The following is a 16,241-nucleotide window of genomic DNA, read 5'->3' on the forward strand; positions in this document are numbered from 1 at the left end:
ACAATAACTAACAAAACACAAAAACTAAAATGAAAAAAAAAGTACGCTATAATCATAACAAATTGCAAAATCAATCTCATTTTTAAGTATCGTAGACTTTTGTCATATACTCGAGTACAGCACAGGTACCGGTACATGTACATATTTTAATGCATTGACAGTGCTAAGTAATCAACCTCTGAACAAAAACAATAAAAACATTTTTTTTTTATGTCCAATTTCCAACATCTTGGAACAGCTTTAAATGTTAGTTTGGTTTTTTTTTTTACAAGAAATATAACTACGGGTATTACAAGAAATATAATTATGGGTATAACTTTTTGAACATATACATTGAAGAAAATTTTAAAAATAAACGGGAGAATTCAAACCCACAGAAGAGAAATTGTCAAACAGAAATGGTACATTGTTAAATTGATTTTCCAAAAAAACTGACTTCAAATACTAGTAATTGTATATGCTTTATATACATGTACACTCCTTGTTAGCTGCTGTTCTGTAGCTGGTCTGAAAAAATTCAGATGGACAACCTACATTCTAATTCTTTAAGACTGGGAGCTACAGACCTGCAGCTAGCTACTTAATTAAACAGGCCAGCTAATTTTCTTTTGGTATAAGAATACCAATATGGTTTTCCTTATCATTTTATTTACTTTAAGTTTTACTCAACAAATATTATAAATATCAAATTAAATATTTCCTAGTTATGGAAACTGTAATAGAATGCTAACAAATAAAAAGGGGAGATTACAAATTCATTCTGAGATTACTATTTCATTTGGCAATAATGGGGCTATATATATTACAGTCTACATAAATACATGTATACTGGGATGTCTGTTATAAGTACACCTGACATAAAAAGGCATCAGGGGAGGAGCATTCTATCAGCTTGGTGGAGGGACGGGAAAAGCCTTTGGGGGGGGGGGGGGGGGGGGGGGGGGGTTGAGTTTACATTATATAATTGTACAAGCCAACATCAATTATATAAATACCAGGGTATGGATGCTTGATGTGTAAAATTGATTTTAAGAACAACCATCAGAATCTCTTCCACATGAATAAGATCTAAAGAATATAGTTCTGATCAAATCTTGTTCGTAAATGGCATCAAGACAAAGAAAAAAAAGTACGGTGATTAAAATAACTAAACTATGAATACATGTGCATTATGTTTTTGTATTCATAATGAGATTGTAGGAAAGGGGGGGGGGGGTCACAGATCTACAGATTATTTACTATAAATACACAAAATTTAGGACATTTTTAATAATAAACAACAAAACCAAATTAAATTCACAAAAGGCACTAACTGGACAAAATAAAATCGGTTAAGTAAAATAATTCATTTTTCCATGTGCAAGCCATCAAATTGAGTAGTTTAATTGTTAATATGGAAATAACTCCCATATTCTTCCCCCAAATAAACCCAAAAATTTAAAATTAAGTATTGCACAGAGTAACTGCCTATCATAATGTGGAAAAAAATCAAAGCATGACATCCCCTTCTATCTTTCATCAGTGATGATAAAACACATGAACTGTAATCATATTTTAAAATTTCCTAATTGTAAGATCATACTGAAAGAAAGTGAAAACAGAACATAATACAGTAAAACACGGTTATAGTGAAAACGCCTATAATGAATTGACGCTTACAGCGAAGTGATTTTCATTCCCTGTGAGTTTATTACATGTTGTTATTTTGATGCATAAAACAAATTATGCTTATAATGAAGTAAAAATGCCCATCCCTGGCACTTTGTTATAAGCATGTTTTACTGTACATTTACATTGAGTCTTCACTCTAAAATATATGTAATAACTAAGTGCATTTAACAATATTCAAATGGACTAAATAATCAAACATGATACATGCACATAGTGGAATGTATATAAAAGCACATGAATCTTAAATTGATGCTCTTTCAATTGCCAAGGGAAACAGGTATTTTGCTCACTTTGCAGGGAAAAAAAACAGCTTTTGAAAGAAGTCCAACATATAACCCATCAAAGAAAACTTTTCTTTTGTACAGCATTAAAAACATTATTGTTCACTGATAATTTTACTGATAAACCATTTCCAGTTGAAAATAAATCTATAAAAATACTCTGATCATATATTAGGCAAACGTAACATTTTTTTCACACATGTAAATATAGTATATTGAAAAATTTAAAAAAAACCCATGAAAAATGGGGATAAGCACTACTGAACTGTTATAATTTGTAAAGTATAAATATAATGTAAAATAATAGCAATATTCTAGACATGTTTCATCACTAAAGGAGACAATTCACTTCTTTGGAGTAAAGTAATGGATTGTCACCCTTGGCAAATGAAGCAGTCTTCTCCTTGAATGAACTTTCTGAGATTTTCCTCACTGGCAAATAACAAAACCAAAAAAAAAACCAAATGAAAAACAAAATCAACACCTGGTAGCTTTTATGTAGAATTGTTAGTAAATATTTCCCTAGTAGCACAAATTCTTACAATCTAATATCAGGATTTTTAAAATTTGATTAAATATGGCAATATAGCTAGTTCCTCACAACAAATATTTCACAATAGATGCGTAAATGGGATAAATATGGAACACATTTGGAAAAAGGGGATGGGTTAAGGGTGGGGAAGGGGGTGTGTATAAATACAAGGTTTACCGACAAAAAAAAAATGCCATACAAATCTGTATACAATATGTTCACAAAAATAAATGACTTTTACTATAACTAAACTTTATTCTCAGATGGGAGCTAGTTTGTATCAGGTGTGTCTGAGTGTTCCCCAGTGGACAGGGTCTCTGCTGGAAAGGGCGGAGCCTTCTCACTCTCAGCCACAAGATTGATGTCTGCTATGATATCCTTCTTGCTGACCTCTGGGGGCTGAGATTGGGACTCATGCAGGTCGATTCCGTGTTTGAGAAGCAGGCCTTTCATTAGCTCGATTTCTTGTTCCTGCGTAGCGCAGTATTCTCTGTATTTCGACAGTTCTTTCTCACAGGCCATGCGCAATCGTTTTTCTCTTTGGATCTTTTTTTCTGCTTGTTTCTTCACAGATACCACAATACCTGGAACAGAAACAGATGCCGTGAAAATAACTACATAAAAAAATCTGTATGACACAGTAGTATGTACGTACACATATGTAATTAGAAAACAATTATAGGACATGTAGATAATACATAGCAATACCATTATATGACTTGGTGATGAAAACTTTTTATACTGTATTGCATTTTTACAACAACAAAATTTATTTAAAGATACTATATTACATTTTACCTAAAAATATGAACCACATGAGCTTACCATTGAGAATTCTAGTAACTCGCCACAATCTCAGAATGACCAACAACCCAGCACCGCTTTCAGGACCTTCCTTATTGCGGAAAATAATGTCGAGAATAAAGGACACGATCACGATAACTGCATCAAACACCTCCATCTTGTGTCGGAAGAAGCTCAGTCGATACGCGTACAACTTGACGAAAATCTCAACAATGAACACACTGAGTATGGCAAGACTAGAGTAATGCAGGATTTTGGGGGCAAGCTCGGCACCTCCTCTATGGTCAGAAACCTCAATGATGTTCATATCTAAAAGAAGCTCTGCAATCACAAGGAGTGAATCCAGAATTACCAGGGCAACAACAATGATGTTGAACTTGTTCGTGTGAAGGATGTACATCAACCGTTCTCGCAAATTTCGGAACTCATGTTTTTCATCCGAGTCTGTAGTAATTGATGAATTGGAGTCCTCCTTTTCTATTACTTTTTCTAAATCATCTTGAAGCTTTTGGAAACCCTCCATCTGGATCTACAAGATACCATCATATGCTTCACTACAAAGCTGATGTACATTTCATAAGTCTGGATCAAAAATAGCATATAATATTGATATTGATTTTGTTTTTTCTGGACGAATGTACATTAAAGAATGATACATGACACATATTTAGAACACAGGTGATATATTTGAAGTGTTTATAAAATTATAATTTTACAGGAAGACAATGTGCACTAATAAAAGAATTAGAGTAAAGAGTTTTCCCTGATGAGATATCACAGGTTAGATGTAAACATGTCTTTGTCTGTTACCTCTCAATCATGCATTCCTTTTCCTCTGGTTTGTGTAGATCTATTCGTTCGAGTAAATGAAAATACAATAACCAGATAACAACCATCTATTTCCGCCTTGATGTTAAATTTTGGTAAATAAAGGAATGGAAAGCTGATATGCATTTCTAATATGGTATGTATTATGTGTAACCAGTATCCAAAATTGTGTGCACTATTGCCTCATAAATAGGTCAAAGGAATCCATTTACTTCACGTGAGGTTCCACCCCCTCGATAATGACAAACCTATTATGCAATGGTTCAACCTACCTTCATTTCTACTATAGATGCTTCACACTAAAAGATAAATATAATTCACATATACTTATTTAGTCCTCCAAAGAGGATATCTCACAAAAAACGATTTCTATGTTTGTTTACAACAAAGACTGGATAACAATATTGTGGTTTTTCAATTCTCGTTTGTTGCGAGAATATAGCTGAAGGTTCGGGAAAAATGTAAATAAAAAACCAAACCCATAATTGTGATTCCGGATTGATACGACTGGGGGGGGGGGGGGGGGGGAGTTGTTATTCTGTTTTAATTTAATAAGAAGTATATGGGACGTATATACTAGCATATACGTCCCTGGAAGTAGAATACGTCCCTACTGAGTCTATACACTCAGCATGTTAAAAATGGGGGGGGGGGGGGGGGGGGGCAAAGAAAGTTTATACGCAATTGATCTAGCTGTAGCTACTATATATATCTAAAAAAAATTATGAATTTGATATTTAAAAAATGAATAATAGTGGTATATAGAACCTATGTAGACAAAAACAGGGCACGAACCTTGTTTACATGACGAAGAATTGTGAGCCCTGTATCTTGCTTAAAGCTCATCGACTGGCACCCAAATTTCATTTGATCATTAAAAATACATTCCTAAAGCATTGTAAATAATAAAAACAGAAAAATAAAATTTGACCAAAATCGTGACCATGCCCCTTTAAAATTGTCTGATAACAATTGTGAAGATCCTGTTATTTAACAGTGTAAATACAACAAAGGGAGAGGCCATTTGATTCTGAATTAGAAATAACTTTCAAACAATTATTCTTCGTTACATCGTCGCCGGATCAGTCTTCCGTTTTCGATTTGTGAGTTAACGTGACGTCACAATCATAGTCACATGGTATAACGTCACAATCAAAACGACGCAATCACTATCACTACAGCATACACAGAGGAGTTGGCAGGTAATGAAAAATCTCATGGTTGTCGGTAGTTTGGACAATTAGATATTGTATGTATGCCTAAAAACTACATATTTCATATGTGGTTATAGAAGACATCTGTCGTTTCAGATCACAGTAAAATGGAGTCACAGTCAGATTCTAGAAATGGTCCAGTTTCCAATATGGTAAGTAAAATTAATTTTATATGCGTTATCGATAAATCATGAAGTTGCGACAAAATTTTACAATCTCTTTTGTCTTCTTTAAAAATAGGAAAACAGTGCAATAACAGAGGGACTGGAGATTCAACGTTCAGATGTAAAGAGAGCAAATGGAATCGGAAATGGAGAAATGCACCGTCGGATTAAGAATATTCCCGTATTGGATGAAAGAAGACTACTTGCGCTAGAAAGGCACATCAAGCGTAAACGGAGGAGACGGCCGTACGTTAAAAAGATGAAGAGTTCGGAGAAAGCAGAGCATCTTGACAAAACCATGGGGGCTCCCAATAGAAAAATGTCAGACGACCCTGGGGCGTTTGATATAAATGATGAGGTAGTACAAACATTAGAAGGAGACGGGGGAAAAGATTGGAGTCAGAATGAAATTGAAGGTACTGGGATGGCAGTTACAGAGAAAGATGAGGGGAAGCCAAATTGTGAGATTGAGAATTTTGTGGTTCAATCCCCAAAAATGGATGTCGAAGAAGACGAGCAACAGAGTGTACAGTTTGATAAGTTGGTTGAATACTTACTTGACGAAGTAAAATCAGAAATGATAAAGAGAGTTGAAGATGGATTAAAGAGGAAGGGCGAAATAAACCAGTCGAAGTTTGGAGAGGAAGGTCATATCAAAAATGATGAAGGGGCTGGTATGGAGGTAAAGCAAGAAAACGAAGAAAATTTCACTCATGTGAAAGAAGTAAATACTTCGCCGCCTGAAGATGCTAGGCACGTAGACGATGAAGGCTTGAAGAAAGAGAGAGAAAACTTTCAAGATGAAGGACATAAAGATTTGGAAAGAGCGAAGGACAGTGAAGACAAAATTGTTGATTTCGGGTAAAATATCTTCTTTTCTTTTTTTACTACATGTGTACATGTATTTGTAATTCTATAGTAATAATTTATTGTATTTCATAGTTCTATTTTCTTATTTCTTTCTATTTTAATTATGTACATACTCGGCGTGAGATGTATAAAATGTTAACTATGAATATCAATTCAGTAATTTAATATAAATGTATATTATATGTACAGACAACACTTATATAACTATCATATTTAATAACTATTTAAAATGTCTTCGCAGAGATGAAAAAGCCGAACAAAGTTTCAACACATCAAGTACGGGATCAAAGGAGCCTGCGCCTAAAGATCCTGGATTGGAAGCCGTCAAAACCAATCAGCCGATAAAGCATGAAGTAGAGGAAGGAAAGACTGGTTTCAATGTTAGAAATCAGGTAATTATACATTTTGTTATTATTTTGCATTTTATCAAGAAATCAAGGATATACGTCCCTGAAGAAATGTATATAAAACACTCATAATACTATTATGAGCTATTTATCCAACGTTTTGTTTAATTTGAGAGAGAAGAATGCGGCGATGTCAATTTTTTTTTCAAAAGTTTTCATGACCCCCTCCACTGTAATACGAACTATAACTTATTACTGAGTATTGATCCCGGTAAAAAAAACATGTTTCGCTTTTCTATTGTTTTTAGATTGTCCTCGATGACGATGGGGATGATGATGATGATGATGATGGCTTCATGCCGAGAAAATTGTTTTTCTTCAGCTTTTCTGAATTCACGGTAATTCTTTACCTCTAGATATTATACTTGTAAATATTTATTTCACCGCAAATTTATATACAATAACAAAGAAGATGGGTGAATAAGGCATGTAAAATGCCCATATGAGGAATGATTAGATACTGCAAAATTAAAATATCATTAAATCTGATACTTTTAAAAAAAAAATAATTAAAAACAATGTATATTTAACGTAACATCGGTTTGTAACCCTTAAATATTTTAAATACTTGCAATAGGTTTATTTAAACTGGCGTATGCGTGTCAAAACTTCCAAATAGTGTAATTTTTATAACTTCAATGCCTTTTCATTTATAGAGTGGGTCTGAGCTCCATATTTTTGTCATAGTCTAAATGCGGTTTAATGGAAAAAAATGTGGAGAGATGACCCACTATACTTTAAAAATGTCATTTTGTAGCCCAACAATTGAACTTTTTAGAAAAATAACACAAGTCCGTAAATTCATGGCAAACGTCTCATATAGCATTTAAACAACGCAATTTGTTGTAAATGAAATGGCTCAGTGGATAGAGCACCAGACATTAGGTAACTTTACAGAACATGGGTTTTTGGGTTGTGGGTTCGATACCACCAAACCTTAGAGATTCATTTTTTTTAATCTTTTTTTTTGTTAAATATTTCAAACTGAATAAAGTTATAAATTACCCTTTTGTAAACTTGTATTATAACATATCAAATATATTTAATTGAAAAATGTTGAATTTGAAATTGAATTTTACGACTAAACCAAATGGGCAGTTGCGCCATCTTATTCCCCCATCTTCTTTATGAATTTTGACTGATTTTACAACATTTCTATTGTTCACACTGATAGATTGCCTTTAACAACTGCATGTATCCTTTAGTCTTTTATAAACTTCGATGTCAGTGTACATGTACGTACCTTTAACACGTATATGCATACTATATATAAGATATTTTTTTATTTCCCTTTGTTTAGAAAGAAGAAGCCTCCGCATAATGGAAGAATACGAATTATCAGCATAAACAACATTCCACTTTTTAGTTTTAATTTAAATAACGACACGAGTTCAAAAAATAAAATAGGATATTATTCTTTATACAATGTATTTGTTGACTATTTTATTTTTTAAGAGCTATGAACACCTCATTAGATTGCAATATTTAAAAAAAATAACGTGCTTTCTTTGGTGGTTCATTTGGGTATAAAGGCAACGAGCATTACATTTAAAATAAAAATAAGAATAACCCGCATCAGCAATGCTCCCTATTTTCATACCCACATGACCTACCAATGAAATAACTGTGTTATTTTTTATATTTTCATTTCAAATCTCTTCAGTTCAGTCATTGTCTTAATAAATTTTAAGGAAAAAAGTTTATTCGAACGGACAAAAACGTACAGTCCCCCCCCCCCCCCCCCCTTAATTTTTTTTTGGGGGGGGGGTGTTCTTCCCAATAGAACTTCAACATTGTGATATTTTCATAATTTAGTTTGTTACTCCTTTTGTGTGTCGTCATTCATGTTGTCGTAACATCTGAAATCAACTACTTTGCAACATACAGAGATAAACCAATGACGACTTCTCTACCAATATTGAAGCAACACAGTACAGTCGTCTGCTGAACAAGGCAAAACACATCTTCGCTAGCCAAGGGTTTTCGATCCCCTTGGGTTTATGGGGAGCAAAGTGGACCGAAAACCCTTGGCTAGCGAGATGGGCAAAACACCACACTCCCTTTTTTTACTTCGTTATCTTAGATACCTTAGACCTTCTATAGTTAAAATGTTCTTCTAGTAACTCGAGCTCCCATGCAGCGAGTTTTTTTTTATTTGGAAATAAACTTAACACCAATCATGATATGCTAAAAGCTTCCTTATTTAGGCTGCAAACAAAAAATAGCAAAATGTTCTTCCCACTATTTCAGGTAGGACCTTCATTGAATACATTTTGAATTTTTAATGCTGAAAATATATGATAAGTTTAAAAATGATCTAAATATTTTAAATAATCTTTATCAGTATCAGTACTAGTTATGTATATGAGGTACATTTTTTTTCTTCAGAAATTGTATAGTTAGTTCAATCACAGCGTATTGATGAAAATGGATTAAGTTTGAATTCTTGTAGTTCTATCAAATCCTAGCTCTTGTTATCATGAATGTTGCAGAATAACCTCATCGGTCTCGAAATGTTGTTTGAAATTTAAAAGCCTTGGCCAATTGCAACGCCTTTACTTTTATATAGAACCATTTTAACAAGCCCTTGGACTTTCAGTAGGACGTAGCTATCTACTTCTTGCGTCAAAACAACTGAAAAAAATGACGCCGGTTTCAATTGAAATATGCACCGATTGCGTAGTCTTAGCTCAAAAGCCAGACAAATCGTGTTAATTTCAAAGAGCCATGGCTGAGTGGCCAGCAATGAAATAGACAGGCCTACGTCACATTGCTGTTTGACACAACTACCTTAAGTCCAAGCTCTTGTTAAAATGGTTCTATTAAAACAACATTTCTCAACCTATGAGTTTATTCTGCAACATTCACGAAAACTCGTATACTTAGAACCAGTTTAACAAGGCCTTGGACTTTCAGTAGGATGTAACGATCAATATCTTGCGTCAAAACAAGTTAAAATGACGCTGATTTCAAACGAAATAAACACCGATCGCGTAGTCTTCGCTCAAAAGCCAGACAAATCCTGTTGATTTCAAAGAGCCATCATGATGGCTGAGTGGCCTGCAATGAAATATACAGGCATACGTCACACTGCCGTTTGACTCAACTACCAAGCTCTTGTTGAAATGGTTCTAATTTCTTAAGCATTCGATGACATACTGTGTCAAAATATCAAAATCTCGTTAAGTATGCAAAACTGCGCAAACAAGTGGTCTAATACAGAACAATGTTCTTTTAAGTCACTTAGAACTGCGCAGCTGCAGACTTTAACGGAAGATTTGAACATCTTAAACTGAAATATAAGAGGAAATCATTGGTGTCTAGTCTACAAACATTTGTAGAGAAAATTGTCGAACCTTACAGCTTTCGTGGATATGAGTAGGATGAATTCAATATATCTGAAGCACCGACCGATTTTCTGCATATTCATGCATAATTTAAAAAAATTACAAGAGATCCGTATATTAGTAACTTAAAGTGTACTATATTTTATTTACTACAAAGATCGATAGTCAGCTCCCCCCCCCCCCCCCCTAACAGACACACACATCAACGCAAGATCATCTACTTGGCAAAAGTTCTGATTATGGTAAAATGCTCCAAGACCTGCGCATTTATTTATTACTTACTTTGTCCTCTTCGTTCCTTCTGGAGCATAGGGCCACTACAGACGCTCTCCATCTCACTCTGTTTTGGCTTACTCTTTTTGCCCCATTCCAGGTCTTCCCAATATTTTCAAGTTCTTTCAACCTTGTTCGTTCCTAACTGTGCAGTGATATCCCTTGTTTTCTCTGGCCATGTGGGTCCCAGTCTAACCCTTTTTGGTGAAGCTGTTTTGGGACTTTCTCCATGTGTGGCCAATCCATGCTCTTTTCTTGATCCGGAGAGACGTTGGTTCCTGGCTGGTACGCTCCAGTAGTTGTTCGTTAGATATCTTTAATGGACATGTTACTTTACATATGTGTCGTAGGCATTTGTTGGTAAAAATCTGGATATTTTGTTTTAGTCCTGTTGCTAGTCTCCAGGATTCAACATCCGTATGGATCTGCACCGTTAAACATCCTGATCTTTGTACTTCCGCTCAGTGTGCTGGAACGCCAGACTGGTTTGAGAATTGCGAAGGGTTGTCGAGCTTTGTTTGCTTATTCTGGCCTTAATATCTTCGTCTGAGCCACCTGTCTTGCTAAAAATGGACCATATGTAAGTGAATTGTTGTACCTCTTCCTGTTCTTCCCCTTCGATTGTGGTTGGTCTGCCTTTTCTAGTCTTCACTTTCATAACTTTAGTTTTCTTGCTTTTAATATTGAGCCCTATCTTGTTTCAAATTTCAATTGGTTTGTAGGTTTTTTTTTCTGATGTCTTGTTTTTGATGGGACAGAAGGGCAAGTTCGTCAGCAAAGTCTAGGTCTTCTAACCTTCTGACCATTGTCCACTGTATCCCCTCGCCTTTGAAAATGAAAAAAAAAGGGAAATAGAAAAAGTAAGAGAGAATTAGAGGAAGAAGTGTGAATAATCATAGGCCGAAATATAAAGTGTAGATGAATGTTTCAGCGGTATTTGTACTTATGATTAAAATGATATATTTGAATTGCCAAATGCCAATTATCGGAAATTTTTATGAATGGTTGCAATGATCCACGAAATATTATGTTTATTGATGTGCATTATCTAATAATATTTGTATTGATATGATCACTGGCCATGAATTTACTTATCCTAGAAACTAACTCAATGCTTAACTATAGTATCCGATCCTTCTGTTTTTAAGAACTTATAGCTCTATTTATCAAAAGAGTACTAAAAGAATCCTGCATAATAGGATGACCTTTCGTCGAGTAATACGTTAATACACGGTTTGTACTTAAAAACCAATCAAAGGATAGAGATAGTCTTTCTATGTTAAAAAGAGAATTTGAAATGATATTTTTGTGCAATTCTCGTATTTTTTATTCGGTTTATTTAAGATAAAGTTGAGAGATTATCAACCTCTGTAACGTCAAGTTGTTAGAAAACAATATTTTGGTAAAACCTCGTAATTAATGGCAATTTTTTCTTTAGATTTTTTTCTTGAACAAACTAATGCTAATATATATAACATATATAAAAGGGATAATCATTTTTTGATTTCACTGTTTCGTTTGATTCTTCTTAAAATCTAAAAACCATTAACAGTTTTTGAAGGCTCTCTCTCCTCCCCCCCCCCCTCCCCCCCCCCCTTGAACCCCTGATTACACTTGGGGTCTCTAAGTTACCGCTCCCAATCCCCCTCCCTTTGAAAAAATGATGATGCACTTTATACCAGCATATTCCCCCCCCCCCTTCAAATTCTGCATCCACGCCTGAACCATTCGCATATTTTAGATCCTCAGCGTTGAAAACAAAGTGCGCCAAAACAAACGCGACAAGTAGTTTATGACGTCATATTTTTTATGTTCAACGACTGGGAAAAAATCTGCATGTGACTTTTCAGCAGTGCAGGGATTATGTTTGGATATTTATAAAAATACAAGGTATGTTCATGTGTAGCGTATGAATATCCCCGGTATCCAGCGTCAGACGTCGTTAGGGGTAACGTCATCACGTTAAGTATATATACCGTCGCGTTTTGGTTACCACGTTAGTTACTGAATTTGATCGGTGGCAATCAGACGTGTTTTTACACAGAGCGCAAAAATCAAAGAAATCACTATGAAAAGAGAACGATCATCCGAAAGAAAGAGCAAAAGCTCGTCAAAGAGGGTAATAACTCTCAAAATTAACGTTTTATTTTCACAATAGCATTAATTTAACCCTTTATAATGTGAATTCTTTCTCTGCCTGATGCGGGATGCCATTTTGCCAAAATGTCGCCATGATGGATGTCAAATTTATCGTTTACTGAATCAGTTTTTTCTCGTCTCATGACTTCAAATTGATATTAAATGATGCAATATTACCCTACATATGTATAAAAAATAATAATTAAAAAAAATATATATATAGTGCATTTACTATCAAATAGTCAACATAATGGGGGGGGGGGTACCAATGTTGCAGACAAGCGAATGGTTCAGCTGTGATATTCCATCTTTCTTAAAAGAACACTCTTATGAATTCATTATTCATGTTAAAAGTTTAAACAAAACATTCAAAAACTATAAATTCATATTGGACATTTTTTTTTATAAATTTCAGCACAGCATAGATGTCTCCTCCAGTCATTCCAATGACAGACAGTGGTATGATGTGTTGCTGGAACTCCACATCAAGTCTAGTGTAAGTATTAAGTCTAGAGTAGTCCTGATTCAAGAAAAAAATCAACCCCCCCCCCCCACCCCCCATCTCCCATCCCCTGCACATTATCATTGTGGGTGTTTGGTTCCACAAAATAAAGAGTCAAGCTTCAACAACATGCTGAATGTCAAAATGTAATACATGTACCCAAGGAAATGTGTATGGTTGTACATGCAGTGCATTAATATGATTGTGGATAAGTACACAGTGTAATTTAATTAAAATTATAACAATTTGGAATTTCTTAGGGACATTAATAAAATTGATTTTATTGAGAGACAGTGTTACCAACTGTACCTTCTCTCTCCCAGTCCAAAACTCTCACTCTCTCTCTCTCTCTCTCTCTCTCTCTCTCTCTCTCTCTCTCTTTTCTCCTTCCTTTAAACTAAGTCCTTAATTCTCCTCTACCCCTCCCTTTTTTGTACTGTTGTATTCTCTTTCTGTGTACTGTTTCATTTTCTTTATTTTGTGTATTTCATTCCCTTTTATTTGCACATATTCTTTCCTTCTCTCTCTCTCCCTCAAATTTCCTTCTCTCACTCTGTGCTTTGTGTTCTACAGCAACAGCCATCTTTTGTCTCCTTCCGTCATGCATGGAAAGAGCACATGAATGACTATGTAAGATTTTCTGAGATTTGTGATCAATTCTCATGATTATAGACTCAGTATCAATAACCATGACCAATTCTCTCAGATCTCTTCTACAGCTGAGTTACATGTACTGGCTGACTTGTCACAATCCTTCATTATTGCATTTTTTGGTCGACATTTGATTTTATTAATAAAAATACTAACGAACCATTTATGTTTATATTAAATATATGTGAACAAAAAACTATTAATAAAAGAATGAAATTAATAAACGAAAACTGTGAATGAATGCAATATGTGACCATGTGAGCATATAACAAAGACTGTATATTCTCATTTTGTTTGTTTTGGTTTACAGTACCAATTGACGAGTGCTATTAACAAGTCAGAAGACAGAAGGGAGTTGCCTACAGTCCCTCAACCCACCCACACGGTATGTATAACAATAAATGTACTGATATCTCTATAGTTCTACAGTATATATACCAATTACAGTTAGTTTATGTTGGTATCCAAGATAGGGACTAATCTGAATAGATAAATTCTCAATATTCTGCATTGTTTTAATGGTGTCCTTTCTCTGTACTTCAACAGATTGAGTGGTTAGCTCGCACCAGTTTCAGACATCGCCCTGTGCGTCTCAATGTGCCTCATGTACAACAAAGGAAGCACACTGTGCCACAACCAAGGAAGCACAAGGTTGCTAGGAGACGGTGTGTGCAGCCCTCGCAGCTTGACACCTCCTTCATTGTCTACTGAAGGAGCAACTCTTGTGTAAGTACACACATACCAAAGCTTCACTGCTTGTCTATTTGTGTGTCCACCTGCAACCTGGTTCAATTAAATTAAAGGGCATTATTAATGGTCAATCAGAAAGTTATTAAAATTATTAAAATGTCACGTCAGTAAGAATTTTATCATGTGTTGCACTGATATATTTCAAGGTAATTTATAAAAGAGTTATTATATTGCTCTCTTTTTCACTTTTTAGCATAGAACTTGTACCTTGTATGTGGACAGTGGTGCAAATGGAGAGTGGTGGTTTGATCATGTGAGGATGTGAATCACTCTTGTGTGAAAAAGACTTGTCTTGTGACGAAATTCACAGTGCTCTCTTAATGTGGAACAGACTTCTGAGTGCCGCTATTGATTGCAATGAGACAAATAATGGTGACTTTTTAAACTGTGTGATTGACACAATAACCAACACAGCAGCAGACTGGTCTACACAATCAGTGGGTTTTTTTTACATATGTATATTGTATATACACTTGTAAATATATTTAAATCTGTCATGTTGACAGCTATGTTGTGTACAACTTTAATATGTATATTATATATACAGTACATTGTAAATAGATAGATATATTTATGTCATATTGACAGTTTATATTGTACATAGTGTAAAAAAAAGTCTAGGCCAGCCTTCAGTAGAAATTGGGAGATTATTAACATGCAGAGAGTTAGATCATGAATAAATCTGGAGAATATACATGTATAGCTGTAGCTACATGTAGGTGTTGCTCGGTCTTCTGACTTTATGAAGTTTACCAATTACATAGATATGATAACTAATACAGGTAATTTGTACAGTAACTTTTTATACAATATAAAGTTCAAAATTTCACAACTTTTAGATTTAAATAAGGTGGGGTGTTTTTTTTTAGGGGGGGGGGGTACACTCTATTTTGTTAGTTTTATACTGATACTCTGGTAGTACATTTTGTGTAGGTATATTATGTTGTGTTATAGTGTATATTTTAGTGCCTTATGCATGGGACATCTACAGGAAGTTACACAGATTTTTTGCCCTTTGTATATCGAATTCACAGTTTGTTTGATATTATTTTATATCAAGTACTTAATTGAAATAGTATATTCTATATCAAATACTGAAAATCATATTTTCAATAGTATGTGTTTGTTATACATGTATTATTATACTATTCAAATGGTTGAATTTATCAAAAGGAAGGGAGGGTTAGGTAAAATGTCATATATCTTAGAATTCTTTTTTGAATTTTGGTATTTAATATTGGTACATGAATTTTACTCTATTGGCTGGCCAAAGGCTTATTTGTTTTTTAAGCTACTTACATTGTTTAAGTTTTTACTTTGAGCATGAATGATTTGCATGCATTAAAAAAAAAGATTGAATTTCCTTTTGTTTTTTTTCATCTTGTAATGAATTGAATGGTACTTGGAAGAGTCTCTTAATTAATACACTGAAAATTGAAATTCTTTGTTGTTACATACCGCAAATTGTAGCCTTCTTAATATTGATCATCTTTAACACCTAGAGATTATGGTGTTTCTAAAAGTGAATAATTTTGTAAAGTAATTGCTAAACATAAAAATTTTACAAGTTATATCCAAGAGACTCAGAAAATTTCTATGTATTCTCCTCCCAACTTCTCAGATTGAGGTGACCAAAAGTGGTAATAGGTCTGAAACACCCTCAATCTAGCCTCCTGTTACATTATTATTTGTTGCTGAAGGTCTGCAGTTCTTTGTCTGAAAAAGTTTGGATGGATGACCCAGACCTTTTCTTTATCTCCCACAGGCCCATCCCCAATATGGAGGTGTCCTATACCAACTTAAAATGT

General features: G+C 34.4%; 3 protein-coding genes across 7 annotated transcripts; 2 read left to right on the forward strand and 1 right to left on the reverse strand.

Annotated features, from left to right (window-relative positions):
* Positions 1 to 289: 289 nt before the first annotated feature.
* Positions 290 to 4,564, reverse strand: LOC105321839 (voltage-gated hydrogen channel 1). Of its 2 annotated transcripts, none has more exons than XM_011420311.4 (3): positions 4,389 to 4,564; positions 3,310 to 3,817; positions 290 to 3,068 (listed from the first exon to the last, which is right to left on the reverse strand). In XM_011420311.4, exons 1-3 carry the CDS (start codon positions 4,392 to 4,394, stop codon positions 2,755 to 2,757), a joined length of 828 nt encoding a protein of 275 aa, XP_011418613.2. In that variant the 5' UTR covers positions 4,395 to 4,564; the 3' UTR covers positions 290 to 2,754. The 2 variants fall into 2 exon arrangements, with proteins under 2 accessions (XP_011418613.2, XP_065935223.1); XM_066079151.1 differs by lacking the exon at positions 4,389 to 4,564 and adding an exon at positions 4,099 to 4,336.
* Positions 4,565 to 4,906: 342 nt separating this feature from the next.
* Positions 4,907 to 8,191, forward strand: LOC117693082 (uncharacterized). 2 transcript variants are annotated; one of them, XM_066077781.1, is made up of 6 exons: positions 4,907 to 5,318; positions 5,427 to 5,482; positions 5,571 to 6,355; positions 6,606 to 6,756; positions 7,020 to 7,109; positions 8,072 to 8,191. In XM_066077781.1, exons 2-6 carry the CDS (start codon positions 5,438 to 5,440, stop codon positions 8,090 to 8,092), a joined length of 1,092 nt encoding a protein of 363 aa, XP_065933853.1. In that variant the 5' UTR covers positions 4,907 to 5,318; positions 5,427 to 5,437; the 3' UTR covers positions 8,093 to 8,191. The 2 variants fall into 2 exon arrangements, with proteins under 2 accessions (XP_065933853.1, XP_065933852.1); XM_066077780.1 differs by lacking the exon at positions 4,907 to 5,318 and having other exon boundaries at positions 5,327 to 5,482.
* A 4,001-nt stretch (positions 8,192 to 12,192) lies between these two features.
* Positions 12,193 to 15,831, forward strand: LOC136269499 (uncharacterized). Of its 3 annotated transcripts, XM_066079152.1 has the most exons (6): positions 12,327 to 12,510; positions 12,946 to 13,026; positions 13,606 to 13,662; positions 13,994 to 14,068; positions 14,230 to 14,409; positions 14,627 to 15,831. In XM_066079152.1, exons 1-5 carry the CDS (start codon positions 12,460 to 12,462, stop codon positions 14,392 to 14,394), a joined length of 429 nt encoding a protein of 142 aa, XP_065935224.1. In that variant the 5' UTR covers positions 12,327 to 12,459; the 3' UTR covers positions 14,395 to 14,409; positions 14,627 to 15,831. The 3 variants fall into 3 exon arrangements, 2 of the variants coding, with proteins under 2 accessions (XP_065935224.1, XP_065935225.1); XR_004604313.2 differs by lacking the exons at positions 12,327 to 12,510; positions 13,606 to 13,662 and adding an exon at positions 12,193 to 12,281 and having other exon boundaries at positions 14,627 to 15,827; XM_066079153.1 differs by lacking the exon at positions 13,606 to 13,662 and having other exon boundaries at positions 12,336 to 12,510; positions 14,627 to 15,825.
* The last annotated feature ends 410 nt before the right edge of the window (positions 15,832 to 16,241 follow it).

The sequence above is a fragment of the Magallana gigas genome, chromosome 3 (assembly GCF_963853765.1).
Source record: "Magallana gigas chromosome 3, xbMagGiga1.1, whole genome shotgun sequence".
Taxonomy (NCBI): Eukaryota; Metazoa; Mollusca; class Bivalvia; order Ostreida; family Ostreidae; genus Magallana; species Magallana gigas.